Source organism: Sciurus vulgaris (genome assembly GCF_902686455.1).
Source record: "Sciurus vulgaris genome assembly, chromosome: 18".
NCBI classification, from domain to species: Eukaryota; Metazoa; Chordata; class Mammalia; order Rodentia; family Sciuridae; genus Sciurus; species Sciurus vulgaris.
In genome coordinates, this window is record NC_136479.1 from 33,349,383 (window position 1) to 33,375,280 (window position 25,898).

General features: G+C 56.6%; 3 protein-coding genes and 1 long non-coding RNA gene across 4 annotated transcripts; 1 reads left to right on the plus strand and 3 right to left on the minus strand.

Moving 5' to 3' along the window:
* Window positions 1-295: 295 nt before the first annotated feature.
* Window positions 296-2,234, plus strand: LOC306650096. The gene is made up of 3 exons (XR_013760804.1): window positions 296-451; window positions 624-765; window positions 1,501-2,234. It is a non-coding gene; the product is annotated as an uncharacterized lncRNA (long non-coding RNA).
* A 9,127-nt stretch (window positions 2,235-11,361) lies between these two features.
* On the minus strand, window positions 11,362-14,730 carry MOGAT3 (monoacylglycerol O-acyltransferase 3). Its single transcript, XM_079121824.1, has 7 exons — window positions 14,345-14,730; window positions 13,999-14,106; window positions 13,846-13,916; window positions 13,395-13,599; window positions 12,821-12,995; window positions 11,762-11,964; window positions 11,362-11,678 (listed from the first exon to the last, which is right to left on the minus strand). The coding sequence occupies exons 1-7, from the start codon at window positions 14,457-14,459 to the stop codon at window positions 11,524-11,526; spliced, it is 1,032 nt and encodes a 343-aa protein (XP_078977950.1). The 5' UTR covers window positions 14,460-14,730; the 3' UTR covers window positions 11,362-11,523.
* A 187-nt stretch (window positions 14,731-14,917) lies between these two features.
* On the minus strand, window positions 14,918-16,911 carry LOC306650077 (2-acylglycerol O-acyltransferase 2-B-like). Its single transcript, XM_079121825.1, has 6 exons — window positions 16,752-16,911; window positions 16,353-16,531; window positions 16,031-16,235; window positions 15,680-15,854; window positions 15,400-15,584; window positions 14,918-15,146 (listed from the first exon to the last, which is right to left on the minus strand). The coding sequence occupies exons 1-6, from the start codon at window positions 16,831-16,833 to the stop codon at window positions 14,992-14,994; spliced, it is 981 nt and encodes a 326-aa protein (XP_078977951.1). The 5' UTR covers window positions 16,834-16,911; the 3' UTR covers window positions 14,918-14,991.
* Window positions 16,912-18,514: 1,603 nt separating this feature from the next.
* Window positions 18,515-25,869, minus strand: PLOD3 (procollagen-lysine,2-oxoglutarate 5-dioxygenase 3). Its single transcript, XM_079121817.1, has 19 exons — window positions 25,523-25,869; window positions 25,037-25,128; window positions 24,761-24,897; window positions 24,492-24,655; window positions 24,247-24,359; window positions 24,045-24,108; window positions 23,464-23,561; window positions 23,181-23,282; window positions 22,915-23,040; window positions 22,689-22,810; window positions 22,399-22,503; window positions 22,202-22,327; window positions 21,825-21,966; window positions 21,596-21,709; window positions 21,368-21,436; window positions 20,046-20,150; window positions 19,522-19,668; window positions 19,177-19,302; window positions 18,515-18,960 (listed from the first exon to the last, which is right to left on the minus strand). Exons 1-19 carry the CDS (start codon window positions 25,641-25,643, stop codon window positions 18,805-18,807), a joined length of 2,229 nt encoding a protein of 742 aa, XP_078977943.1. The 5' UTR covers window positions 25,644-25,869; the 3' UTR covers window positions 18,515-18,804.
* Window positions 25,870-25,898: the final 29 nt, after the last annotated feature.

Genomic DNA, 25,898 nt, shown 5'->3' on the forward strand with positions numbered 1-25,898 from the left:
CTTCCATCGTTTCCATCTGAAATGTCCCCCAGAGTCAGTGCTTGGTCTCCAGCCTGGGATGCTACTGGGAGATGGTAGAAACTTTAGAAGGTGGGCTTAGTGGCAAGAAGTTATGCCATTAGGGCCATGCCCTTGAAGGGGATATTGGGACCCTGTTTTCTTCCTCTCTTTCTTTGCTCCCAGTCACCATGAAGAAAGCAGATCTTTTCTCTTTTTTAAAAAAATTTTTTTAGTTGTTGATAGACCTTTATTTTATTCATTTATTTATATGTGGTGCTGAGACTCAAACTCAGTGCCTTAAATGTGCTAGGCAAGTGCTCTACCTCTGAGCCACAACCCCAGCCCAAGAGAGCAGATCTTCTCTACCACATGCTCCTGCCAAGTCATCCCTGTGCTGCCACAGACCCAAAGCAACAGGGCCAAGCAACCACAAATGGAAACCTTTGAAACTGTGAGCCAAAAATAAACCTTTCCTCTTTTTTTTTTTTTTTTTTTTTTTTTTTAGTGCTAGGGATTGAAACCAGGGCCTTGTGCATGCAAGACAAGCACTCTACTAACTGAGCTATAGCCGCAGCCCAACCTTTCCCCTTTTTAAGTAGTTTATCTTGGGTATTTTGTTACAGTAATGGAAATCTGACTAGCACGATCCCAAAGCTGGTAAGGGACACCATCAGGTCCTCTGACTCCAAGTCCAGATCTCACTGCCTTCTCACCCATTAGAGGTTCCATGAGACAAGCTATGGGAAAGTTCTTTGAAACCATAAAGTGAGTATTGGTGCTGTGGATTCCGGAGGTGTCCTTTAGCTCCTCCGAATTTTGTAAATGCACTTTGCACACTTACCTTCGGGTCCTGCATGTTGGATTTTTACCCTTGGTGCTGGTTTATTTCAGTCTTTTGTTTGGGAGAGCCAATTGTTTGTCCCCTTTCTGGACCAGATATGCTCTATCATCAGTGGATGGAAAAGGGGATCCCCCTCGTCCTACTCCCCTTCTCCTTCTCTCTCCCCTTCTTTCTCCCCAAGCCGCCCTGCTGAGGATCATCAAACCCAGGGCCTCATGCCTGCTGGGTGAGCATGCTATCACTAAGCTGCTCCCCAGCCCCAGCCCCGTCTCTTCAATTTGGCCTGCCCTCTGCTAAATGCCCTCTTCATCCCCCAACTTGACCCTGCATCCCCAGGCTTCTGAAGATCCCTGCATCCTGAGATTCTGGGGACCAGAGTTTCCTTCTCCAGATTTTTGGTTCTCCTGCCACTCTCCAGCTGTGAGTCTTAAGCTGAGCCTGTGTTTCTCCCTCATCTATCTTCATCCAGCGACCCCTCCTCTAGTTGAGCAATTCCCATCCCCAGGAGTCAAATCTTGACTGTCTTTCGGTCTGTCTTCAGCTCTCTTCACCACATTTGTACTTAGAAAGAGGAACAAAATAAAAGACCAGGATGCTTTACAGGAACTGAGCTGGATAGTTCATTTCCTTACAATCTTCACAAACATTTGATTTTGCAGATAACAAAGGAGATCGAAGTTTAAAGGGTTAAATAACTGGCCCAAAGACACAGCTGGAGAGTAACTAGGAGCCTTACTCAGAATTATAGCACTTAAAGGAATCATCCAGATCATCCCAGAAGGCAGGCTGTACACAGATGCCACACATTGGCCGGTGAGTCATGATGCAGCTTCCTCAGTTGTAACGAGGACGAGCCCTTGACGTCCAGTAAGGACTGAATCAGATATGTATGTGAAGTGCCTGGCACAGCGTCTCTGGCACGGAGATTCAGTTAATGGTAGGAACCGTTATCTAGCCAACTGGAGCTGTAATTCTCAAGCGGGATGCCTTGCAGCTTGTTCTTTGGAATCCAGGCACAGTAGAAGCCTCTCTTCTTTACTCTGCAGTCGGAACTCAGATGCTAGGATCACCCACGGGAGGTTCATGAATCAGGGACAGAGAAATGGAAAACCATGGAGCTTGGCCATGAACTCTTTCAACCAGGATGATGTCACAGTTATCTCTATACCTCTGCTACCTTTGATCCTGGCACATAGTAGGTGCTCATTGAGTGCTATGAATGAATGAGTGAATGTTACAGTCTGAGGGTGGGAACAGCAAGTCCAGATTTACCATCTATCTAAAGTTACCCAATTGGGTAGAGAGAAAATCGACTTCAGTAATTATCCATGCCTGACTGATATTGCTTAATCTGTATATTCAAGCTACTTTCTACCTCCTCTAATATCTATCTATCTATTTATATGTGTGTGTGTATTATATATATTTAGTTGTCGATGGACTTTTATTTTATTTGTATGTGGTGCTTGAAATCGAACTCAGTGCCTCACACATGCCAGGCAAGCGCTCTACCACTGAACCATAACTCCAGCCCATCCTAATACCTTGAAATAATTTCTACATATCCTATCATTTCACTGGTAAATATTTTGTATGTGTTTCTAAAAGCTAAGGACCTTTAAAGATAGATAACTTTAATATCATTATTACACCAATAACAAGCAAGTGTTCAAACACCGTATAAATGCCATTTAAAAGGTGTTGTCCCTTTACGTCGGGATCCAAATGACACTAGACATTGGGGTTGGGGATGTGGTGGGCAGTGTCTGGGATGGCCCCGTGATCCTGCCTCCTATATTCACACCCCTGTACGGCCCCCTTCCACGTTGTACCTGAGTGGGTCTGTGTGACCAACGGCATCAGGTGGATGGATGCAGTCACTTCTAGACTGAAAGGCTGCAGTTTTGTGTTGGCATCTGCCTTGGTTTGCATGTAGCTTGTCTCCCGATGGCCATGTGCTGGAAGCAGTCAGTCTCCAGTGTGTTCCTGTAGAGCAGGTTGGCTTCTAAGAGGTGGGACCTCATGGAAGGTCACTGGGGCTCAACCCTCACGAATGGGTTAATGCTGTCTCAAGGGAGCAGATCAGTCTCCCGGGTCTGCGTCAGAACCCTGGAGAATGAGTTCCCCTGAATCTTCTGCACATGCTCCCACCGTGGTGATGCTGTTCTCCATGTGGTCCTCACCAGAGCAGATAAGTTCTTGGCACCAGGCTCTTAAACCTTCAGAACTATGAGCTAAATGAACCTTTGGTCTTTACAAAGTAGCCAGCATCCTATATTTTGTTATAGCAACACAAAATAAGACGGCTTCCCTCTCTGTCTCTGCCTTTTGTCTCTTTCTATCTCTGACTCTCTGTCCTGTCTCTGTCATTTCTTCGGCTCTGGGGAAACCACCTTCTTTGTGGAGAAACCCAGCCTGAGGGGAGGTCCCCCCTGTCAAGGAACTGAGGTCTCAGTCCAACCCTAAGAACTCAGTTCCTCAGTAACTACATGAGAGAACTTGGTAGTGGAACCTTTGGCCCCGGGTGCTCCTCGGGAGCCTGCAGACCATCTCAGCTTTGGGCAACTGCATAATGGCATCAGAACTCCCAGTGAGCCCCTCCCAATTCCTGACCCCCAGAAACTGCAACAATATATGTTTGTTGCTTTAAGCTTCTGGATTGGCAGTTAAGTTGTTACAAATTAACAGGTAATTGACACAGTTGATATTTATTTTAGGTTTCTATTAGTCTACTTTTTCCTTTTCTAACCCCACCTCTCCCCCCCCACTCAGAGAGCACAAGCTCTACCACTGAGCTACATCCCCAGTCCCTGTGTCTTTTTTCCCCAACTTTGTTGTAGAAATAAGATGATTTGTCCTGTAAATCTTCCCACATTTGTCTTTTTTGTAGTGCTGGGGACAGAACCCCAGCTGTCAAGCACACTAGGTAAGTACCCAGCTGCATCCGCCCCGCCCCGCCTGCGCGGTCTGGCCACGCCCCCAGGATGTCCCTACACACATTTCTCTTCCCTGTTTGTGCTGTGGACTGTGCTGTCCATTACGGTGGCCATTAGCCACACGTGACTATTGAGCCCCTGAAATGTGTGGTACAACCAAGGGACTGAACCTTTAAGCCAACTTTAACTAATTGAAATTTTTAAAAGAGGTCACTGATTTTAGTTATTGGAAAACTTTCAGGAATGTTCAGGATAACTTCATCAATGGTGAATTTTCCTTTTTGATTGTGAATTTAGCATATTCTGTGTACATATCCAGATGGTCTGAATGTTTACGTCCTCCCCAAATTCATGCGGAAATCTTCACTGTGAAGAGGAAGATGTCAGGAGAGGGCTTTGGGAGGTGATGGGGTCCTGTGGGCCGAGCCCTCACCAATGGGATTAGTACCCTGATAAAAGAGACCCAAGAGTCACACTTGTTCCCCTCCCACTGCGGAAGGTTAGGTGAGTAGGTGTTGGAAGAGGACCCTCACCAGACACTCAATCTGGTGGTCCCCTGATCCTAGATTTCAGACTCCAGAACCATAAGAAATCAAGTTCTGTTGTTTATAAACCATCTACTCTATGGTATTTTGTTATAGAAACCCAAATAGACCAAGACTGTGATCAAGTATTTCCAACAGATGTTTAGCATCTATACTGAAATGCATTGCCCGTGTAAATTACAAACCAGATTTTAAAAACCTGGTTTAAAAAGAATCTAAAATCTGGGTGTAGTGGTGCACACCTGTAATTCCAGGGACTCGAGAGGCTAGGACAGGAGAATCACAAGTTTGAGGCCAGCCTCAGCAACTTAGCAAGACCCTGTCTCAAACTAAAACCATAAAAAGAACTGGGAAAGCTAGGTGCAGAGGCACAGGCCTGTGATCCCAGTGACTTGGGAGGCTGAGGTAGGAGGATGGCGAGTTCAAGGCCAGCCTCAGCAAAAGCAAGGCTCTAAGCAACTCAGTGACATCTGTCTCTAAATAAAATATAAAATAGGGCTGGGGATGTGGCTCAGTGGTCAAGTGCCCTTGAGTTCAATCCTGGTACCTCCCCCGCAAAAAAAATGGACCGGGGATATGACTCAGTGGTAAAGTGCCTCTGGGTTCAATCCCCAGTACAAAAAAAAAGAAAAATATCTCTATTACAATTTTACATTGATCACATATTGAAATAATATTTTGGATATATTAGGCTAGATAAAACGTGTTATTAAAATCAATTCCACCTATTTCTTTTTAAGTGGTGACTACTAGAAAAGTTTAAATTATACACGTGGCTCACATTACATTGTTTTTTGGGGAAAGAATCTCATAGGTGGTATTGCATTTTTCAATCAGGGGCTAGTTATCTTGATGGAATCTTATCAGACATGGATTATCAAGACTTAACTCCGTACATCCAGAGAAATGAAAAGTTGTACTCCATTTGTGTACAAGGAATTAAGATGCATCCTGCTATCATGGATATCTAAATAGAAAAAACAAAAAATAAATTAAAAAAAGACAACTCCAGTTTTAAAAATATATGGGGCTGGGGAGATAGCTCAGTTGGTAGAGTGCTTGTCTTGCAAGCACAAGGCCCTGGGTTCAATCCCTAGCACTGCAAAAAAAAAAAAAAAAAAAAAATATATATATATATATATATAATTTATATTACATTTTTTTCAGTACTGGGGATCAAAAGCAGAGGTCCTCTACTCCTGAGCTCCATCCCCAGCCCTTTTCATTTTTTATTTTGAGACAGGGTCTCACTAAATTCCCCAAGCTGGCCTTGAACTTGAGATCCTCCTGCCTCGGCCTCCAAAGTTGCTAGGATTACAGGCATGTGCCACTGCACCTGGCCCCAACAATTTATCAGGGGTTGGAAAGTGGTACTATTATATTATTTTGTCTTCTTTTATTTATTAGTAACTGCAATACTTCCAGAAAGAACACGTGTCCTTCTTTACTGTAACTACCCTGAGACATAGTTGAGAAGGAAAGACAAGATGAATAGTTCAATGCTTCCTTTTGCTAGTTTTCAGAATTGTGTTGGTTGCTCAGGACCCTTCAGGAGTGATCAGCTATTCTTTTTAGTAGCATCGTGAAGTCAGGGATTGAAACATGTTTAATGCATTGCGATCCAATGCAGTTACTGTTCTTATGGACCCCGGGTTGGACAGACAGGTGTTTGAAAGCAACACAGAAGCATCACAAGAGGTCTTTAGGAAGAGCTATGAACAAGCAACAGAGGGCCCTGACTCATTTGGCATGTTGGCAGGTCAGGGAAGGTGTGGTGGATGGAAGATGAATCTGTAGACAGAGGGGCAGGAGGGAAGAGCCTGACCAACGTCCAGGGCTGAGCAGTAGCCTGCTCCGCCAGAACACGCAGCCTTGGCTGCACGGTGAACCCATCCTGTGCCCTGGGGCTCCCCAGCCAGGGAAGGGTTTCCAAGCCTGAGCCGTACCGATTTGCCTTGTGTGTAGAGACCGCCCTCTGGTGGTCACATGGAGGATGGCAGGAGAGAACTCGCCCTGAGGCCCGGTGACCAGCGGAGCTCATACTGCTTCTTTAATTCCTGTACTCAAGTTAGACTCTTCCAGATGGTAAGGAGAAATCACAGAGCCTTGGGAGGTCCTGTCCATCTATATGGGCGGAGAGATGGCACAAGGAAGCTTCTGCATAGTCCTGAGCTCTGGGGCCCAGGCCTCTTGAAGAGGAGAGAAAACTCAGAACCAGTACCTTGGGGCAATCTAGTCTCCAGCACCGCCTCTCTGCGCACCTGGCATCTGCACTTCCCCGGGAGGAGATCCCACAGGGAATGCTTGCCACCACCCAGCACATCGAGGGATGAACCCAGCGGTCGGTGGGGGGGGGGGGGGGGGCACTTCACCCCTGAGCCACATTCCCAGCCCCGTCGCCTTTTTTAATAAAAATTTTTTTAGTTGTCAATGGACCTTTATTTTATTTATTCACATGCAGTGCTGAGAATCAAATTCAGGGCCTCACACATGCTAGGCAAGCGTTCTGCCACTGAGTCCTGGCCCCAGCCCATCCCCAGCCCTTTTTAAAAAGTTTTTTTAAAATTCAGAGACAGGGTCTCACTGAGTTCTTTTGGGCCTTGGTTTAAGTTGCTGAGGCTGGCTTTGAACTCACGATCCTCCTGCCTCGGCTTCTGGAGCTGCTGGGATTACAGGCGTGCACCAACGTGCCCGACTACAGCATTCTTTTTCTAATTTGCCCAGAGACCACCTCTGGAGGGTGCAGCCCCCAAGTGCACGCACAGGGTCCTTTTGGGTGGTGGAGCCTTTGAGAGGTAGAGCCTCGTGCGAAGTTGTTGGGCCCCTGGGGGCGTGCCCTTGAAGGGGGTGGAGGACCCCAGCCCCTTCCTCCGCCCCTCTTCAGCTTCCTGGTCATGGGAGGCGCAGTTCCGATTCACCAGATTCTCCTGAGGCCATGTGCTGACTCACAGGTGCCAGGTAACAGGGACAACTGATCATTGATTGGAACCCCCAAAACCATGAGCCGAAATTAACCTTTTCCCTTTATGCCTCGATTATCTTCCCTGGGCTTCTGTGCTTCCACTTTACTGTCCCTGTTTCTTCCCCCCGTAAATATCCATTGTCACAGACCCGGAGCAGCCCCGGGGCACGTTTCTAAAGTTGGGCCCTGCAGGCTGGAACCAGTGGGGACCATACCCTGTCCCCAGGCCTGGGCTGGAGCCGCTCAGGGTTACAGTCTGGATTCCTGACAGGGTCTAAGGCCTGACTCATCAGCCACACCCAGCTCAGTGACCAGACTGACAGCCTCTGAGGGTTCAGTGCCAAGTGAGACCTTGACGGTGGCAGCTGGTGGGCAATGGCGGACTGAGACTGAGGCGCATCTTCAAAAGGCCTTTCTGAGAGCTTTGCCTGGCTCCTGTCCTGCAGGCTGGCGCCCTGGTGCTGACATGGAGGTCCGGTGTCCAGACAGACAGGTGGAGCTGTGAGACTTGGATCCAGCACGTGGATCCTCCATTCTTCTCTGTAGGAGCTCGAGCCCCTCAGACCACATCCCATCCAAGATGACATGGAAGGAAGTGGGGACCAGACCACCTTCACCCTCGGCCAGGCTGGGATCGGATCCTGGAAGCAGAGCATGCTGGGGAGGCACAGGGGGGCCACACGGGCAGACGAAGGTTGGCAGTGTAGAGGAGAGGACACGGGCAACCTGGTGCCAGTGGCCATGCTGGCCACGCTGGCGAGATGAACGGGGATGTGGTACTCGTCCTGCTGAAGGGGCCCCAGGAGGATCCTAAGGGTGAGTCAGGCCTGTGTTGTCCAGGCTGTCTCCTTGGCCCCAGTCTTTCCACAATCCTTGGCAGTGCCCATCCTAGCACCCGCGTGGGGACACCATGTGCCCCAGAGCCAGCCTCATCTGGGTTCCACCAGCACCCTCTGCTTCCTGCAGTCCTCTCTCTCCCCACCCCCACGCCTCCACATGGAGATGACTTCCCTGCCTGCTTCTTCCCCTGTACCCAGAGCAGACCCCGGGTCCTTCCCTGATCAACTTGCCCAACTGGCTTCACAGGTACCCAGGAGCAGCTTCTGCCTTAGGAGCCGACCTCTGTCTCCAGAAGCAACCCCTCTTCCCCTACTGGACAGACCGGTCTTCTTTCTCTCAGCTGGACCACGCGGCTTCTGGTCCTCTCCCACCTCCAGCCAGTCCCTCTCCATACCCCACACCCAGGACTCCTTGGTCCTGGATTGCCGAGAGGGCCTGCCAGGAAGTGAAGTCCCTTCCACTCTCCAGTCCCTCCAGGCCCATATGAAGACCCCATTCTGCAGGGGTGGTCTAGCGGTGAGCATTGCTGCAGTTCAAAGACCCCATTCTTCACCTACCCGCCTCCCTGGAGAGAGGCACCCCCAGCTCATGGGAAGAGAAGGAAGGTCAGGGAGCTTGGCAGAAGGCCCACGGGACCTAACCTCCACAGCCCCCTGTGGCCTTTGGTGGCCAGTTTTCCCTTGAACTTGGTGCCTCTGTCCCTAGGGAGAAAAGCCCAGAGAAACGCACAAGAGGAAAAGCACTACAGTCTACATTAAGCTGAGGCATAAGGGTACAGTCGGAGTCTCCCTTAGCTAAGATGCTTGGGATGTGAAGTGTTTGGGATTTCAGATTTTTAAAAAAAATTTGGAATTTTGCATGTGCATGTGAGGTATCCCGGGGATGAGACCCAAGTCTAAACAAAATTACATTTCACAGACATCTTCGACACATAGCCTACAGGTAATTTTATAAATGATTTTTAGTGTAGCTGTCTTTTGACTCTGACCCCCACGCATGAGGTTGGAGTGGAATTTTCCATCCATATTGTTATGTCCACAGTTGGAGAGTTTCAATCTGAGAGCATTTGGGATCCAAATTTTTGGATTACGGATGCCCAACTTGTACAGTAAGTGGGCCCCGCTTCCCAAAGAAGCCAGTCAAGACCACTGGCAGTATACTCACAGCAGATGGTTGAGAAGTGACCCTTGAGCCCCTTACCCATGGAAGGGATCATTTTGGAGATAAAGGAGATGTCAGAGTGCTATGAGGCCTGCCTCCAGGGCCACACTTACCCTGACAAGATCAGCAACAGAGGCCCCAAGACTCAAGGAGCTTGGTACAGCCAGGCACTCTTAATCCCAGAGGCTCAGGAGGCTGAGGTAGGAGGATCATGAGTTCAAAGCCAGCCTCAGCAACTTAATGAGGCCGTAAGCAACTCAACGAGACTCTGTCTCTAAATAAAATACAAAAAAGGGCTGGGGATGCAGCTCAGGGGTTGAGTGCCCCTGGGTTCAATCCCCAGTATGAAAAAAAAAAAAAAAAGATAAAAAGTTGGTACAGCCCCAAAATCTGGACTGACTGGCTGCTAACCTGGAAGAAAAAGGATGGCCCCAGAGCCACCAGAGAAACCTTATAGGGAGGCCTCCGAAGAATCCATGAATGTCCCCTAGAAGGGGCTCCGGCACAGCTCAATGGCAGAGGGCTTGCCTGGCAAGCACTGGGCCCTGGGTTCAACCCCCAGTACCACACACAAACGGGTTGGGGAGAAGAACAAGAAAAGAAAAGAATCCATGAAGAGAAGAAATCAGCCTTCGAGATCTGGAGGCCCAGAGGAGACGGGCGATCTTGTGTTTGCTGAGAACTTTCTGGCTGCCTTTCTCCATCTCCCCCCACATGCCAACCACAGGTGGGGCTGGTAATGGCAGTCGGCCGGGGAAGAGAGGAAGTCATCAACTCCACGCCTTTCCAGCTGTCCCTCCTGGCAGCCAGCTCTGGGTGAAGATCGGAGTGTTGGTGACCACCTCCACTGATCCTGATCGCTTCTCAGCACCAGCTGAAAGTGAACGTAGAACTTAGTGCCTGAGGATGAGCAGATGAGTCAGGGACCTGCCAGATCCCCAGCCAGGGACAAGGGGAAATTCTTCCATGAATACATATTAGAGGACAGTAAACCAAGTTACAGTTCTGATTACATTCCAACAAGTCATTCTTGATTTAGACCTGGCTACCCGCACAAAGCCAGTCAGCAAATAGGACCGACAAAAGTTGATAGCCGGGAGCCGCGTTGCATACCTACAATTCCAGCAACTCGGGAGGCTGAGGCAGGAGGATTGCATGTTCGAGGCCAGCCTCAGCAACTTAGCAAGACCTTAAGCAACTTAGTGAGACTCCGTTTCAAAATAAGATGGGGCTGGGAATGTGGCTCAGTGGTTAGGTACCCCTGCATTAAATCCCTGGTACAAAGAAAGAAAACTATTAGCAGATGCTGAGGCCACGCAAGGACTCATAAACCATGAAGGATTTGTTTGTTTGTTTGTTTTTGTGATACTGGGGATTGAACCCAGGGGCACTGTACCACTGAGCTACATCCCCAGCTGCTTTTTTATTTTGAGACAGGATTTCACTAAGTTGCCCAGGCTGACCTTGAACTTGTGGTCCTCCTGCCTCAGCCTCCTGAGTTGCTGGGATACAGGCATGTGCCACCACACCTGGCTAGACCATAGAGCCTTCATGGTGATGGTTATAAGGATGAGAGAAAATTCACTGGCTCTTTTTGTATGCCTGTCTCTGTTCTCGGACCTTAAACCTTAATTCGTTTGACCTTCACAGTCCATACCACTGAGCCTAACGCTCTGCAGGAGAACAAAGCACAGCGAAATTAAATCCTGGCTTCACCTGAGCCACAGCTCCCAAGGAACTCTAGAAGCAAGCTCCATGCCTGGTTCTGTCCCTCGACCCAGGGGTCATCCCACGCCTCCACGCTCCCAGGTGCCCTTGCATGCTCAGTTCTGCTCATGATATCCCCCCACACACCCTGACTTCTCCCTCTCCCTAAATCCTGCTCACCCTTCAAAGCTATCTCCCCACGCAGCCTCCAGCTCCAGTGCTGTCCTGATGCCTGACAGCTCTTAGCTGAGCAAATGTCCTTATTTACAGAGGGGGTCAGCAAAGTTGAGAGACTTATCCAAGGTCACACAGCAGAGTCAACCCCCCACCCCCAACCCGATCCGGGAGGAGAATCCAGTGTCTGAGCTTGGAAGATGGTGGCTGTGCAGCCCACGGGGAAGGGTCACAAAACTGGACACGCTTGCTTCCAGAACTGGCATTTATTGGGGGACAGAGCGTGGCAGGAGGTGGAGGCGTCTGCGCCCGGGGCTCAGGGCTCAGCAGGACTCCACAGGGAGGCCAAGGCCAGGGTTAGAGGATGGTGAGCCGGGTAGATGCAGGGACACCACAGCGTCCCTTGTGGTCCTCAAACAGCTGCTCCAGAGCCTCGATGAAGAGCCTGTGGTAGTGGTCCACCTGTTTCTCCGTGGGGCTGGGGCACTGGGGCACGGGGATGGGCTGGCCCACTGCAGGGAGGGGGATCCCGGTGAGCAAGGGGCCTCCGCTGCCCACGCAGCCACGGCCACCCTTCCCTGCACATGGCACTCACCCACGGTGGTGATGGGCACTGCAAAGGGCAGCAGCCCCCAGGAGCTGGCCGAGAAGAGGCCGCGGCCCCAGAAGATGCAGGGAGAAAAGCCCAGGAGCCTCTTGAAGGTCACCTGGCACAGGTGCTGCCAGGAGTCCGTGGCAAAGGCCTTCAGTCTGAAGATGTCATTCTCCCCAAAGGAATACACGGGGACCAGGGAGGCCCTGGGGAGGGTGGCAAGAGCGGGAAGGGGTCTCCCAAAGGCCCGGGTGTGACAGACTCCATCCCCAGAGCATGCTGCTGAGAGGTGGGGAGGCCTGGTCCTGGGGGTGGCCTTGAAGGAGATAGAGGACTCTAAGCTCTTCCTCTCCCTTTCTCTTTCTGGTGTCTGCACAAGGCAAGTGGTTTTGTCCCCCGACACATTTCTGCCATGATGCGCTACCTTGCCACTAGCCCACAGCAGTGGAGTCAACCTATCACGGACTGAAAACTCTAAAACTGTGAGCCCAGATATTCTTTTCTTTTCTCTTTACAAGTTGATTATCTCAGTGATAATTTGTCACAGCAATGGAAAGCTGACTGTCCCAGGGGTGGTGTTCAAGCTCCCGGACAGCTCCCAGGTCAGCACCTTGAGGGTCTGCAAGGCCCTCGCCATGCTTCCTGAGGCCACTTTCCAGGGCCTTCTGAAGCAAGTGACTGCAAAGAATGAGTTAGAAGAAAGGGCTCACGTTTCATGACATGTGACTGTGGGGTGGGCCTTCTCATAGGCACTTTCCCCTTTGGTCTTTATGTCTACGACCTGGAGCAACATCCCTCCCTGTTCACAGGTAAAGAAAAAGCCCGGGGTCTGACCTTTGAGACAGGTTAGGGCTTCTGAGCCACAGGGCCCCTCCACTTGCACTATGACCCAGCCCGACTCGCAGGGGGCAGCCCGGGGTATCAGAACAGCACTGGGAGAGAAAAAGGGCTGAAGGAGCCTCCAGATTTGGGACATGACCTTCAGCTACAGGGACCTGGATGTCAGGGGCTGAGGAAGCATGGGGTCCTTCGGACGACCAGGGGCTCCCGCTGGTCACTCACCCATGCCTCAGGGCCAGGCGCACAAAGCCTTTGCGTTTCCTGAGTGTGATGCAGTGCTCCCCTGGGACCGCATGCAGGGCCTCCTGGGCACCCCCGATCAGGATGACCACCGCCTGCCCAGGCTGGGGCTGGGAGAGGATGAAGTCCAGGCTCTGGCGGCTCACGGGACACACTCCTGTGGACACGAGCGGCCAGAGCCATCACCACCTCCCGGTGACTCCCCAGCCCCTCACCCCACCCTCCAGTATGGGAAGAGTGACCCCACATTCTGTCCCTTCAAAACCCCACCTCCTGGGCTGGGGAGATAGCTCAGTTGGTAGAGTGCCTGCCTCGCAAGCACTAGGCCCTGGGTTCAATCCCCAGCACCACCAAAAACAAACAAACAAACAAACAAAACCCCACCTCCCCCAGCCCCGCACCAGCTTGCCCAACTGGTGCCCACGGCAACCCTACGCCCATGTCCGGGCCAGGTCCCCCTCCTGCGTGGGGGCCCTGGTGATGGGGGAGTTCTGGGGCTGGCAAGGGGCACTTTGGCCCAGGCATGGGTGCCTCCTCCCCTGAACCTCAGGCTCACCATTGAACATGATGTATTCTCGGAAGACTGGAAGGCGGAAGAGGCCAGCCAGTGCGGCTATCCGGGGTTGAAGCCCGGGAAAGAGCCGGGAGAAGTCGTTGCTGTCCGTGGAGAAATTACAGAAGATCCCCGTACCCATGATCCCATGTGGGTGGGAACCTAGCACATAGTTCCGGTCCGGGGGCAGCTCGGCTGTTTTCACTAGCTGTGGGGTATTGGGCAAGGTGAGGAGGCGGGACACCAGCCAAGAAGAGGTGTCCTTCCCCCAACAGGCTTCAGAGGTCAAGGTCCTAGGATGGGGTCAAGGACATGGGGGACCCACCCTGCTAGCCCCCAGCCCCACTGCCTGAGCTTAGGCAGCAGGGCACAGGTTCCAGGATAGGAAGGGTGAAGAGGCAGGACCGGTTGTGGAGAGTGGGAGGAGACCCTCCTCTGGGTGGTGACCCATCACCTTGATTGGAAAATAATCTCTCTGTTGTTTCCAAACAGTCCAGTTCCTCATCCACAGGCAGCGCCTTCCACCTGCAGGGTGGAGATGGGGGTGGCAGGGTCCCTGGCAGCACCAGCTCACCTCTCACCACTTGGGCCCCTCTCCCCAGCTCACCTCGGTTGGGTGTGTCCCAGTCCAGGTAGAGCCACACCAAGTAGAGGACAGAGAAGGACCAGAGCGATGTGAAGAGGAGATAGAAGACAAGAAGGGTGAAGAACAGGCCTGGGAGAAGGTGACCAAGAAAACCAGATTGGCTTCTGCAATTCGGCCATTAAGTCCAGCCTCTCCCCTCCCCACCACCCCACCCCCAATCCCAGCATTTCCACATCAAGCCATGGCCACCTCCTCTGGCCCTTTCCCTGTCCTTTGGCCCTCAGGCATCCAGACCAGCCACCTGGCCATCCTCCCTCAGGTCCCTTCTCCCCTGGCTTCCGGCGCCTGCCCCACCCTGTCCTCTCACCCATGAAGATGAAAGTCAGCACATACTGGTAGGCACCCAGGACTTCCAGCGCCTGCTTCTGCAGGGTTTTCACCTGCAGCGGGGGCTGGGACGGAAGGACGGTGGAGATGCTCATCCTAGCAGGACTTCAGGACCCAGAGATGAAGAAGGTATGGGCACTCTGGCTGGTGGCAAGTGTGTGGAGGAGTGGGGAGATGGATCTTTGGACCTGGAGCCTCAAAAGTCTCTAGGCTTCTTGGACTGATCTTTGAACTTCTTGGGTCAGTTGGTCTGGGCAGGCCCCTGGGCGGGGCTGGGAGTCGGGGAAGTGGGTGTGCAGGGGAGGGCGGCACCCGGCGCCGGCGCCGAGGAGTTGAGGTAGGGAGTGGACAGGTAGGAGCCCGCCAGCCCCTCACTGGGTCCCAGGCGACGTTGGGGGTGGGGGCTGGGTCCCAACCAGGCTTTCATCTCCACCACAGCCAAGCGGAGGCCCTCCACCGGGTTGTTTGAGGTCTCTGGAAGAGTCAGGGCTCCCCAGGAGTGCCGGGCGCGCCCCGAACTCACACACCAGGCACAAACACACAAACGCCGCGGCTCTGTTCCCATCTTTAATTCCACTCCCCCACCTGCGGTCACTGAGGGGAAGGGGCAGGGCCGGGAGGGCGCGCCTAGGTGAGGACCAGGTGCCTGTCTGCAGGGACTCCGTAGCGCTCCTTGTGTTCCTCGAACAACTGCGTGAGCCGCTCCACGTAGAGCGCGTGCAGCGCGTCCACCTGCGCCCGGCTGGGCCGCGGGCTTCGCTGCACCGGAATTGCTGCACCCACTGCGGGAGGAACACGACGAAGGGCCGGTCTCTAGGATGCTCGGGCCCGCCCCCCGCCAGCCGGCCGCAGGGATCTGCCGGGACAGAGTTCAGGGCTGGGGCGGTTGCAAAAGGCCGGCCTGGAAGACGAGGCCGGACGTGCCAGACGCGTGGCGCGGAGCCGAGACACCAGGCCCTAGGCAGGGCGCGGCGGGGAGGGCGCAGGGAGCAGGCGTTGGGGCCCGGGAGCGCAGGGGCGGAGGCCGGGGCTCACCGACGGTGTGGATGGGCGAGCGGAAGGGCATCAGGAGGCCCAGGCGGCCGTGGAACAGCGGCAGGGCCACGCTCAGCAGTGATTGCAGCGCCTCCTGCGCCCTCCGCACGCAGGAGCCCGGGGGGTTTGGCAACTGCCGGAAAAGCTCATTCTCCCCAAAGGAGAAGACAGGCACCAGCGAGGCCCTGGGGGAGCAGGGGCGCCGCTGACTCCTGGCTGCCGGGCGATCCTCCCCCGTGGGGAGCCCCGGGGACCCCTCTGGCCACCCGGGGCTCCTCACCCGTGTTCCAGGGCCACCTTAACGAATCCTTTCTGATTCCGGATCCGCAAGCTCAATGCTCCGGGCTTTGCCTCCAACGCCTCCAGGGGCCCTCCCACGGCCAGGACAGCCACCTGGCCGCCCCCAGGACAGGACAACAGATAGGAAATGCTGGCCTTGTCAGATGAGACCAAACCTGGGGGGAGGGCAGAGGCTAGGGGACCTGAGGCCTGGGTTTTCAGAGGAAGGCCTGAGAAGGGGGAGCCGGGCCTAGGAGCCCCAGCAGGAGAGAGACTGGTAGGTGACAGCGAGGGTGGGGAGGGTGGGGAGGTGAAGGGGTGGGAGTCCGGGGCCTGGACTCCTCTTCCTTACCACTAGTCATGATGTAGTCCCGGAAGATAGGGATTTGGAACCAGCAAGGCAACATGAGCAGGTGTGGCCTGAGGCCGGGGAAGAGGCGGGAGAAACCAGTGGCCTCGGTACAGAAGTTGCCAAAGGCCCCCACGACCAGGACGCCGTGAGGGTGGAAGCCAAAGAGGTAGTTCCGGGAGGGATCCAACTCTGCGGTTTTAACTAGCTGGGAAGCAGAGGGCACCCCCATCCAGCTGGTGAGATTGGGCTTTGGGGATGACTGTCCCAAGAGTCTGTTCTGAAGCCCCCTCCCCACCCAGTACGCCTTGCCCCGGGCCCTCACCGATATGGGGAAGTAGTCACGGAAATGTCTCCAGATCGCCCAGTTTCGAACCCAGGCAGAGCGCCGGCCTCCAACCCTGGGCGTGTTCCTGTCCCCATAGAGCCAGAGCAGGTAAAGGACCACGAGGATCCAGGCCTGGCTGAGGAGAGCAAGGAGCAAGGCCACCAGGCACACGGAGCCTGGAGAACAGGGAGGCAACTCAGGGCCCAGGTGTTCAAGCGGGGCTGCCCTCGGGCCCTTTCCTGGTTCCTCGGCATTCAGGCCCTTCCCTCCACCTGCTCCTAGACTCCTTAGCCTTTCCTAGGCTAAGGACCCGAGATCCATAGCCTTCCTCTGGGGAAGGGGGAAGTAGAGCCCGGGCGCCAGGTTTGCCTGGATCCTCAGGCTCTGGGGACTCACCAAGTCCCAAGAAGGAGAAGACCCACTGCAGGACTGCGAAGGCTTGGAGACCCCCACAAAGGAGCCTGGGAGAGGCCTCCATGCCGCAGCGGGGAGTGGGACGAGGACAGTCTGCACTCGCTTAATGACCCCCCTTTTGGCCCAATCCACTGACCTTGACCCCTGCCCTGGTTCCGCCCCTGTTGCTGACCTGCCCACTGAGCCTCTGAGCCTGAACAAGGCAGATGATCACTCACTGAGCTCACAGGCTGTGACCAATCAGACCACACCAAATTGACTAGGGGTGTGGCCAGGAGCCTGGAGAAGGGGCTTGAGCCCCGTGGTGGGCAGAGCCTCTGGCCTCTGCTAGGACAGGGCTCTCCGCACCAGGGAGAACAACTCAAAAATCCAGTTACGAGGCCGGATCCTGGGGGCCAGGACTGTGGGAAGGTCTATTCCTTAAGGAGCAGCTCAAGCCTCTGGGTGGGGGTCACCCCAGGAAGGAGGGCTTTGTGGTGAAGCCCTGGAGACACCCTATCACCATGGCCTCCCTGGCACTGACCAGAGCCCTGGGAGGTGTGTGAGGGAATGTCACTTTTTTTTTTGGACAGGGCTCAGTCTGGCTTTGAACTTGCAATCCTCCTGCCTCAGCCTCTGGAGCCACTAGGATGAATGTCACTTCTTTAGGGATGGATGATCATCCCTCCCCCATGGGTGTCTCTGTGACATGTTCTGGTACCATGAAATACTTTACCCTCACTGGGGCGGTTCTCTGAGTAAGGTCATCTCCTCCAGACTGTTAAGTGACAAGTGGACAGGACAGCTAGCCTGCCCATCATGTGACTCACACAGCACCTGCAGTTCAGATGTCAATGAATGGGGAAGACAGGCACAGCCAGCTCCATCACGAAGGCTGGGCACACTCTGTCCCTGTCCCTGCCTCACTCTCCTGCAGGTTTCCCCATCCAGGGATCTTGCCACGAAGTGTTTTCTCCTGTCCCCAAAGGACATGGCAAAAGGGTGTTGGCAGCTGAGGTGAGAGGGATTTGAAAGTCTGGCTGGAGATGCTCAACCCCGGGGGGACGGGTAGTGATCAGCCCCACTGACCAGGAGGGAAGGCTTCAGGAGGAGGCTGTCAGGGAGGCCGGGCAGGGGAGGGAGGAGGATTCCAGCTGCGGGCAGGGAGATGCCCCAGGCGGGGATGTCCCAGGGAAGGTTTAGTTTTAAAAGGCCTCCCAAAGGCAGCAGTTGAGAGATGAGTTCAGAGTTAGGTGTAGGGCTGGGAGGACTAAGTTGAAGGACCATGAGCTCTGTCATCAGGGTCCCCCAAAGGCTGGAAGCAGGACCTCCCCCATCCCTCCAAGCCCCTATTCCGGGAAGCTCCCTGGGGAGGACTCTCGACCTTCAGAGGGATCTCCAGATCTTGCCCCAGGAAAAGCAGGTCGCAGGCAGGCTCACCCCGCCCTTCCTCACCAGAGCACAGGCTTCCAGGGCACTCGCCTCGCCAGCATTGTCCCTGGAGGCTGGTCAGGGCCTGCCACCCCTGCCACTCAGGGCTCCCATCTGCACCTGACCCTGAGGTCCTGCCTGTGCCGCAGCCTCTCAGGCACGCTCAGCTCAGGCGGCAAAGAGGATGGAGGAGGGGGCCCAGGAAGCTGTGTGTTCTTCCCGGGCCAACACTGGCTTCTCGTCCTCCTGTCTGAGGTAAATCAGGGCCTCCCCTCTCCTCTGGGTGCCAGGAAGGGGGCCAGGGTCAACAGGTAGAGGACAGATGACGCGTGGACTAGAGAGTTACAAATCCTCCTTTACTGGGAGGGGCGGAGAAGCCTTAATAACTTATCACATTGGACAACACGGAGTCCTTTCCCAGGAGCCCCTGGGGGCTGCAGAGAGGGGCGGGGCTCCAGGAGCTTCCTGAGGGCCTTGGGTCAGGGTGAGGTGGCATATTCCGTCCCTGGCATACGGGACAAACACTCAGGAAGAGAGGAGATGGGCCAAGCCACCTCTCCAAGGATGGGGAGCTGGACCCCCCAAGAAGGCACGAAGGCAGGGAAGGTTTGGCCCAGTGGTTGTGTCAGGGGTCGACAAAGGACACCATGATGTAGCGAGTGCCCCGCGTGGTGGGCAGCCCCTCGTGGTAGTGGGTGAGGCGGCCAGGGTGCAGGAGCCCCCAGCCCTTTCGTGGGGAGGAGACCACACAGTCGTAGCGCAGGAAGCGGCAGCCACCTCCCTGGGGAGAAGGGAACCAAAAAGGAGGGTGAGCGGCATGGGGTGGGGGGCAGGCAGGATGTGGGGAGAGGCCAGCCGAGGGCGGGTGTGGAGGGGAGCCAGCCCCCCAGAAGGCATCCAGGAGGCGACACTCACAAAACCTGGCAAGTGCCGAAGGCCCAGCCAGGGGCCAGGAGGGTCCCAAGGTGAGGCTGGCCGTGTGCAGCGGTGGGCTCACCTCATAGTCCAGGCCCTTGTGGTTGAGGGCGACGTTGAGGGTGAAGGTGGACGAGTCGTGGTGTGGCCGCAGGGAGGGCTGCTCATCCGGCCGGTAGCGAACCACGAAGTTCATGACCGCCCGGGTCTGTGGGCACACCAGGGAGAGGCTGCAGGGAGGCTGGGGGCCAAGGGCTCCTCTGACTGGAGGGGCCAGGGAAGGGACCACGGCTGACCAGCGTCAGAGCCAGCCCTGGCCCCCCTCCCACAGCAGCTCCCAGCTGGGACCCGAGTCCCTGGAGGGGGCAGAGTGGCCCTACGTGGAGACCAGCCTGGGGCTGGGGGAGGCGTGGTGGTGGAGCCCCACCTTGGTGTAGTAGCCGGGGAACAGGCTCTCGGTCATGGGCCCCACGTACGTCCTCAGCAGCTGCAGCCACTGGTCCTCGTAGCCCAGCTGCTTCATGTGGATGTCCACAGTGGGGACGTTCTCATAGCCTCCTGCCAGCCTGGAATCCTGCGGGCGGTGGGCACTGAGCCTCTGGCAGGCCCCTGGGGGCAGCCCGGGCGCCCTTCCTTCCCTGGTCCCCAGCCCTGATGCTCACGCTCCCTGCACCTCGACAGTTTCGTCTGTCTCTGAGCTTGACTCATGGGCGCATGAAGCCTCAGGAAGCTGTGGCCTCTCCTGGGAAGCCCTGGGTTCCTCCCACATCTGGGCCAAGGACCTGTGGGCTCGGCCCAGAACCTGCACAGCCTGGGCCAGCAGCCACTGAGCGCCCTGAGTGAATGTGCTATACCCCTGGGACCTCCCTGCAGTGGTCCCCTCTCCGTACCCACTCCCAACGCGGTGGTCTCTCCACAGACCCCGTGTCCGCCCCGGGAACCCTGCCCCACCTCATGCCGGCCGCCCGACCACTGGCCGTAGCTCTCCATCTCCTCCACCAGCTCGTCACACATTTGCTCTGACAGCAGTGGGAACCAGTAGACATCCGGGCACGGCTGCAGAGGAGGGCTGGGCTGGGTGACTCGCGCAGGGGATGGGCAGTGAAGAGGCAAGACAAAGCGGGGGGATGAGAGGGCTGGGGGCAGGGCCACCCAAGTTGGGGGACAGGCCAGGCCAAGAACCAGGCCCAGGGCTGCAGCAGGTCTGCACAGAGGGAGGTGCAGGGCACAGTGGCGAGAAGGCCAGAGCCCCAGTGCTAGCATAGCCGTTTCCCACGGCGAATCTCCCACTTTTTCTTTCTCGGTACTGGGGATTATTTAACCCAGGGGTACTTTACCACTGAGCTACATCTCCCATCCATCCACCCATCCATCCCCATCGATCCCCACCCATCCATCCATCCCATCCATCCCCATCCATCCCCACCCATCCATCCATCCCCATCCATCCATCCCACCCATTCATCCATCCCCATTCATCTATCCATCCATCCCCATCCATCTATCCATCTATCCTCATCCAATCCCCATCCATCCATCCCATCCATCCCCTCCATCCCATCTATCCCCATCCATCCATCCACCCATCCATCCCCATCCATCCATCCATCCATCCCATCCATCCATCCCCATCCATCCCATCCATCCCCATCCATCCCCTCCATCCCATCCATCCCCATCCATCCATCCATCCATCCATCCATCCATCCATCCATCCATCCATCCCATCCATCCCCATCCATCTATTCCCATCCATCCCATCCATCCCCATCCATCCCATCCATCCCCATCCATCCACCCACCCATCCATCCCCATCCATCCCCATCCATCCCATCCATCCCCATCCATCCACCCATCCATCCCCATCCATCCATCCATCATTTGAGACAGGGTCTCACTGAGTTGCTGGGGCTGGCTTGAACTCGTGATCCTCCTGAGTCACTGGGATGACAGGCCTGGCCGCGCCCAGCAGTGCAGCCCTCTTAAAGGTGTCATTTCACCCACAGCACCAACACGGAGGGTCCATAACTTACAATGGAGGACTTTATGAGGGGCTTACTAGAATGCAGCCCCAGCATAAGTTGAGAGGACAAAAGGGCGTCCCCTGTGATTAAGGCCTGAGCTGGGCTACAGCCCCATCTGCTCAGCCTTTGCCTCCCTCTGGCCTGAGCAGAGCGCCCAGAGGCCCCGGGAAACTCAGTTTGAGAACTGCCAGTCCTCGTGGAGGACCTGAGAAGCATGGTCTCCAGGCGGTCAGTCCCAAGCAGCTCACCTGTTCCACCAGCCCCTCCCCGTCCAGGGCCCGGCTGTAGTTCTCATGAATGTACTGTTCCCTCCAGTCCTGTGGGGAGCATTGGGGACAGCTGAGAGGAGCCTCCTTCCCCCCTGCCTGGGCCGAGCCTCCCCAGGCAGCACGGGACCCTCCCCAGGCACCCCTCACTTGCTGGCGTCCTCCTGAGCAAAGGGAACCTGCATTCCTGAGTGAGGGGCCCCCACTCACGACTGGGTTGTCGAAGATCTGCCAGAGGTCAGGATGCAGGTGGTCTGTGTCATACCGGGAGGTGGCCAAGAGCCGGCCAAACTCGTGCTGATTGCTGAGGTGGAGGAAGATGCCCTGGCACGGGGGTGGGTGGGTGTGAGAAGGGCAGAGATGACGCCAGGTGGCTGCCCCTGACATCGGGTGCGGCACTGAGCCCCAGGATCCGGTGCCCCAGGCCCCGCTTGCTCACCTTGTCTCGCAGGCTCTTACAGAAGGCCATGTCTGGGTCAGTGTCACTGCCTGAAAACACCTCCCTCTGGGGCAGCTCCGTCCTCAGGGTGTCCCCACGGATCACATATGCCTGTGATATATAGGGCACATTCCACACGCCCCTGCAGGTGGCGATGCCAGGGTCAGCTTGGCAGGAGACCCCCGATTCTGCCTAGTTCATCCCAGAGGCCCCGTTCCCAGGAGCCCCGGTCCCAGAGCCTGAAGGTCCCTCACGTCCCCTGCCAAGCACCGCTGGTCACCACCACCCGATCCACAGCTGGGACCTACCCCAGGGCCATGGCACGTCTGCCTGTGGCCACAGTGGCCCCAAGTCTCCTCCCGCCCGGTGAGACTCACACTCGCTTCCGCTGCACGAGCTCCACGTAGTCCTCGGAGCGGGCATAGTACTCGTCGGGGCTCAGGGCGCCCCAGAAGTTGGACCACAGCTTGCCGTGCCGGGACAGCATGGGTGCGATCACCTTCCTGTGGACAAGGCTGAGGTGAGGGCCGGGCGGAGGCCTGGGGCCGGAGCCTGTGTGGGGAGGGCAGCCCACCTGTTCTGCTCGATGAGGAGGCGCAGGGTCTGCATGTTGGTGAGGACGGCATCGGCGTCCAGGCTGAAGTAGAACTCACACTCGGGGTCCTGCCGACATGCGTCCCTGGGGCGACAGACGACACGGATGAGCTGGACAGGGGGGAGGGGACGAGGGGTGTGAGGAGATGGGGTGGTCCCACCCCAGGGTCTGCGCTGTCTGTGGAGGGCCAGGGCGGGGAGGGTGGCCGCGAGGTCCGGGCCCCTAAGGGTGGCGGCCAGCACCCTCCCGCCTGGCACTCACTCACTCACATGGCCATGTCCCTGGCCTCGCCCGGGCTCAGGGCCTCTTCTGGCCCCACCAGCTTCACAGCCGAGAAGTGGTCCTGGAGCTGTGGCCAGGAGTCAGCCACGTGAGGCTCATGGTACACCTCCTGGGGGGCGGGGAGGCCGACTGAGCAAGGGCAGCGCCCAGGGGGCTGGGGGCCCGGGGAGGGGGTGCAGGCAGGGGCTGCAGGAGGGGCTTGGGCTGTCTCACGTTGTTGTGCAGAAAGAGGGCGACCCTGTCGGGGGGGTAGTCCAGGAGCAGCAGCCGCTGCAGGAAGCGGGGCAGGAACGGGGTGGGCTGTTCCACAAACACGGCCAGCAGCACCCGGGGGGGAGGCTGGAGGACACGACAGCAGGCTCAGGGGCGGCCCAGGCCCCCTCCACCCTTGCTGGCCACTGCCCTCCTGCCAGGCTGGGTACCCAGGAGCTCTGCTGCCCAATGCGCTCTCCTGCCCCACTATGGCACCCTCTCCTCACCTGCCCCCCCGGGAGTGTCCTCCGGTCCCGGTTGCAGAACCCACAGCCTCCCTGGGGAGTCCAGCCATTGGGGACATAGTTTCCCAGGTAGTTCAGCTGCAGCTGTGAGGACAGACAGGGAGTGGCTGAGGTGGAGGCATCCAGGGGTGGAGGTCAGGCCCGCGGGGACAGGGCAGCAGGAAAAGGAAGAAGTTCTCCCAGCACCTCAGTCACTCGGGGACTTGGAGGGGGCTGGGGGCACCCAGGACTTAGGGCAGGCAAGGGCAGAGGCCACTGGGGGCACCTTGGTGGGACCGTTTCCATGGACCACAACAGGGAGCGTGTCGTAGGCCACGTTCCGGATGCGCACACGATTCCGATCGAACTTCAAAACCACCTCATCTGGGGAAGGCCAGGTTTTAGACTCCCTCTCTGGGAGATGCCAAGCCAGCTTCTTCTAGATGTGGGGGATGAGGGTGCCTGGGCTGCAAGACCCCAGTCAGTGGCTCTACTGGGACCTTGCGCTCTACAGTTCTGCCCAGCTACTGTCTGTCACCCTGGAGAGCTTCTCCGCTTGCCTCCTGCATGACCTGGGGTCAGCCACTAGCCCTTGGGGGCAGTGTCTGCCTCTGGCCAAGGACAGCCAGGCACCTTTCCCTTGTGGGATCACAGAGGCAAAGCCCAGGCAGGTACCTGGGCACAAGCCCGGCTGCCCACTGCTGCCTCCATTACTCTGACTGGCACAGTGCGGTTTACTCAGGTGTCTGATGAGGTCAACGCCCAGGTGACCCACAAACCAGCCCAGTCCCACCAGGAGCCCCTCCCTTTCAGGACCCCCAGCAGCAGGGCCCCCCGTGGCCCCCCTGAGAGTGCCTTCCTCCTCACCTAAAGCCCCATTGAGGTTCTGGAAGATCCGGGACTTGTGGTCCAGATTAAGGCTGAGCCTCTCCTGGACGGATGAGCAGGGGAGGGTGAGGAAGGGGGCGGGATGGCATCATCCCCACCCTCTTCTCCTTACGTCTCAAGCCCCCTTCAGTCTTCTCTCCCATGCAGGGTACAGGTTGTGTGCCCCCCGCCATGCACCTACCCTCAGCCCAGGGTCCAGGTAGAGCCGCGTGTAGAAGAGCTGATCGTCATCATCGTCCTTGTACTTCCACTGGCGGACGATCTGGTGGATGGTGGGGGCGAAGCCAATGAATCCTGGGGGGGAGGCGGTGACTTCAGAACCCCAGGTTTCCAGCGGCCAGGCCCCGCTCTGCCCCAGCCCTCTGGCACCTGGAACACTGTAGCCCCACCACTCGGCCCCTCTGCCTTGGGCACTCTGCCACTCACCACCAGAGTTGAGGAAGCGCTTGCCCGTGCCCACCTCAGGATACTGTTCTGCCAGCCCCCACTCAGGCCAGCAGAAGCCTTCTGCAGAGAAGAGCAGGCGGCTGCCACTCTGGACAAATTTCTTCAGCAGCTCTGAGGGGCTGCCAGCCAGAATCACATCATAGCTGAGCAAGGAAGGCGGAGATGAATAGAAGGCCACTAGGAACCTCAGCATCCTTTTCCCTCCTCATGTTCTCCCTCTCCTTTCTCCCTATCCCTAGCCCCTTTACCTGTCTACAAACATGATGACCATGTCCTCCCGGTCTGCATATTTTTCCATTTCCTTCTTTAGCCACCTGACCTTCTGTCCTCCACCAACTGTTCGAGCCACATCACCCCCTCTCCAGTCCTCTCCCAGGCCCAGAGTCTGTGGGAAGACCCACATGCCAGGGAGGAGTCCAACCAGCCAAGAAGTGACGGCTGACCAGGCTCACTGTGGGGACCTGGACACCCAGTTCTCAGCCCACTCCTCCTGTGGCAACCCTCACGCAGGGGCCCCTCCTCACCCGCACAGTATAGTTGAAGAACTCCGCAGACTGCAAGAAACGCCGGTATCCCTCTGTTTCGGCGGTGGCCACGGTGATCACCAGCAGCTTCTCTAAGGTCAGCCAGGAATTGGTACTTGAGATTTCCCGGCTGGCCCCTGGTCCACGTGCTTGGCTCTCTGCAGGACCCCATCCCTTTCCCAAACTCCACTATGTCCTTTTCCTCTTCCTTCCAGTACCCTCTTAAATTCTTCCCGCCCACGAACATTTCGACCCCAGTGACAGCCACGTGGGAGTGACATCCAGAAATTCGGGGTCAGTTCACCTGGAGAGGCTGAAACCCCAGTTCAAGGAGGGGAGTGGGCGGGGGCCACGTGACTCGGCCCCCAGGAGCGTGCAGGGCCAGGGAGGGACTCGACACCCCCTGGAGCCCCCGAACCTCCCTGACCAGGCCAGCAGATACGTCCGCCCGGCGTCCACTGGCCCAGCGGCTCCTCGGGTCCTCACCTGGGTTGACCGGCTTGCTGCCCCGGGGCCGGTCGGAGGCGGAGGCCGCAGGAGGCAACGGCTGCAGCAGCAGTAGCAGCAACAGCAGCAGGAGCCGGGGTCTCGGGCCGGTCCAGGCCATGGCGGGAAGCAGGCCCGGGCCGCACGCGGGCCCGCGCCGGACTGGGCTGCGCGTCCGGATCCCAACTCGGGAGAAGGTTCTGGGAATGGGGAACCCCGTCTGCGGAGCCTCCCGCTGGGAGGAGGAGCGGCGCTGGGGCTCCGCCCTGGAAAAAAGACGTAACCCGAGGCTGCAGAAAACTCGAGATGCAGGCGCCGAGACAAGGCGAGGATTGTCCCGGGCGCGGGGCGCGGGGCGCGAGGCGGGGAGGGGCCG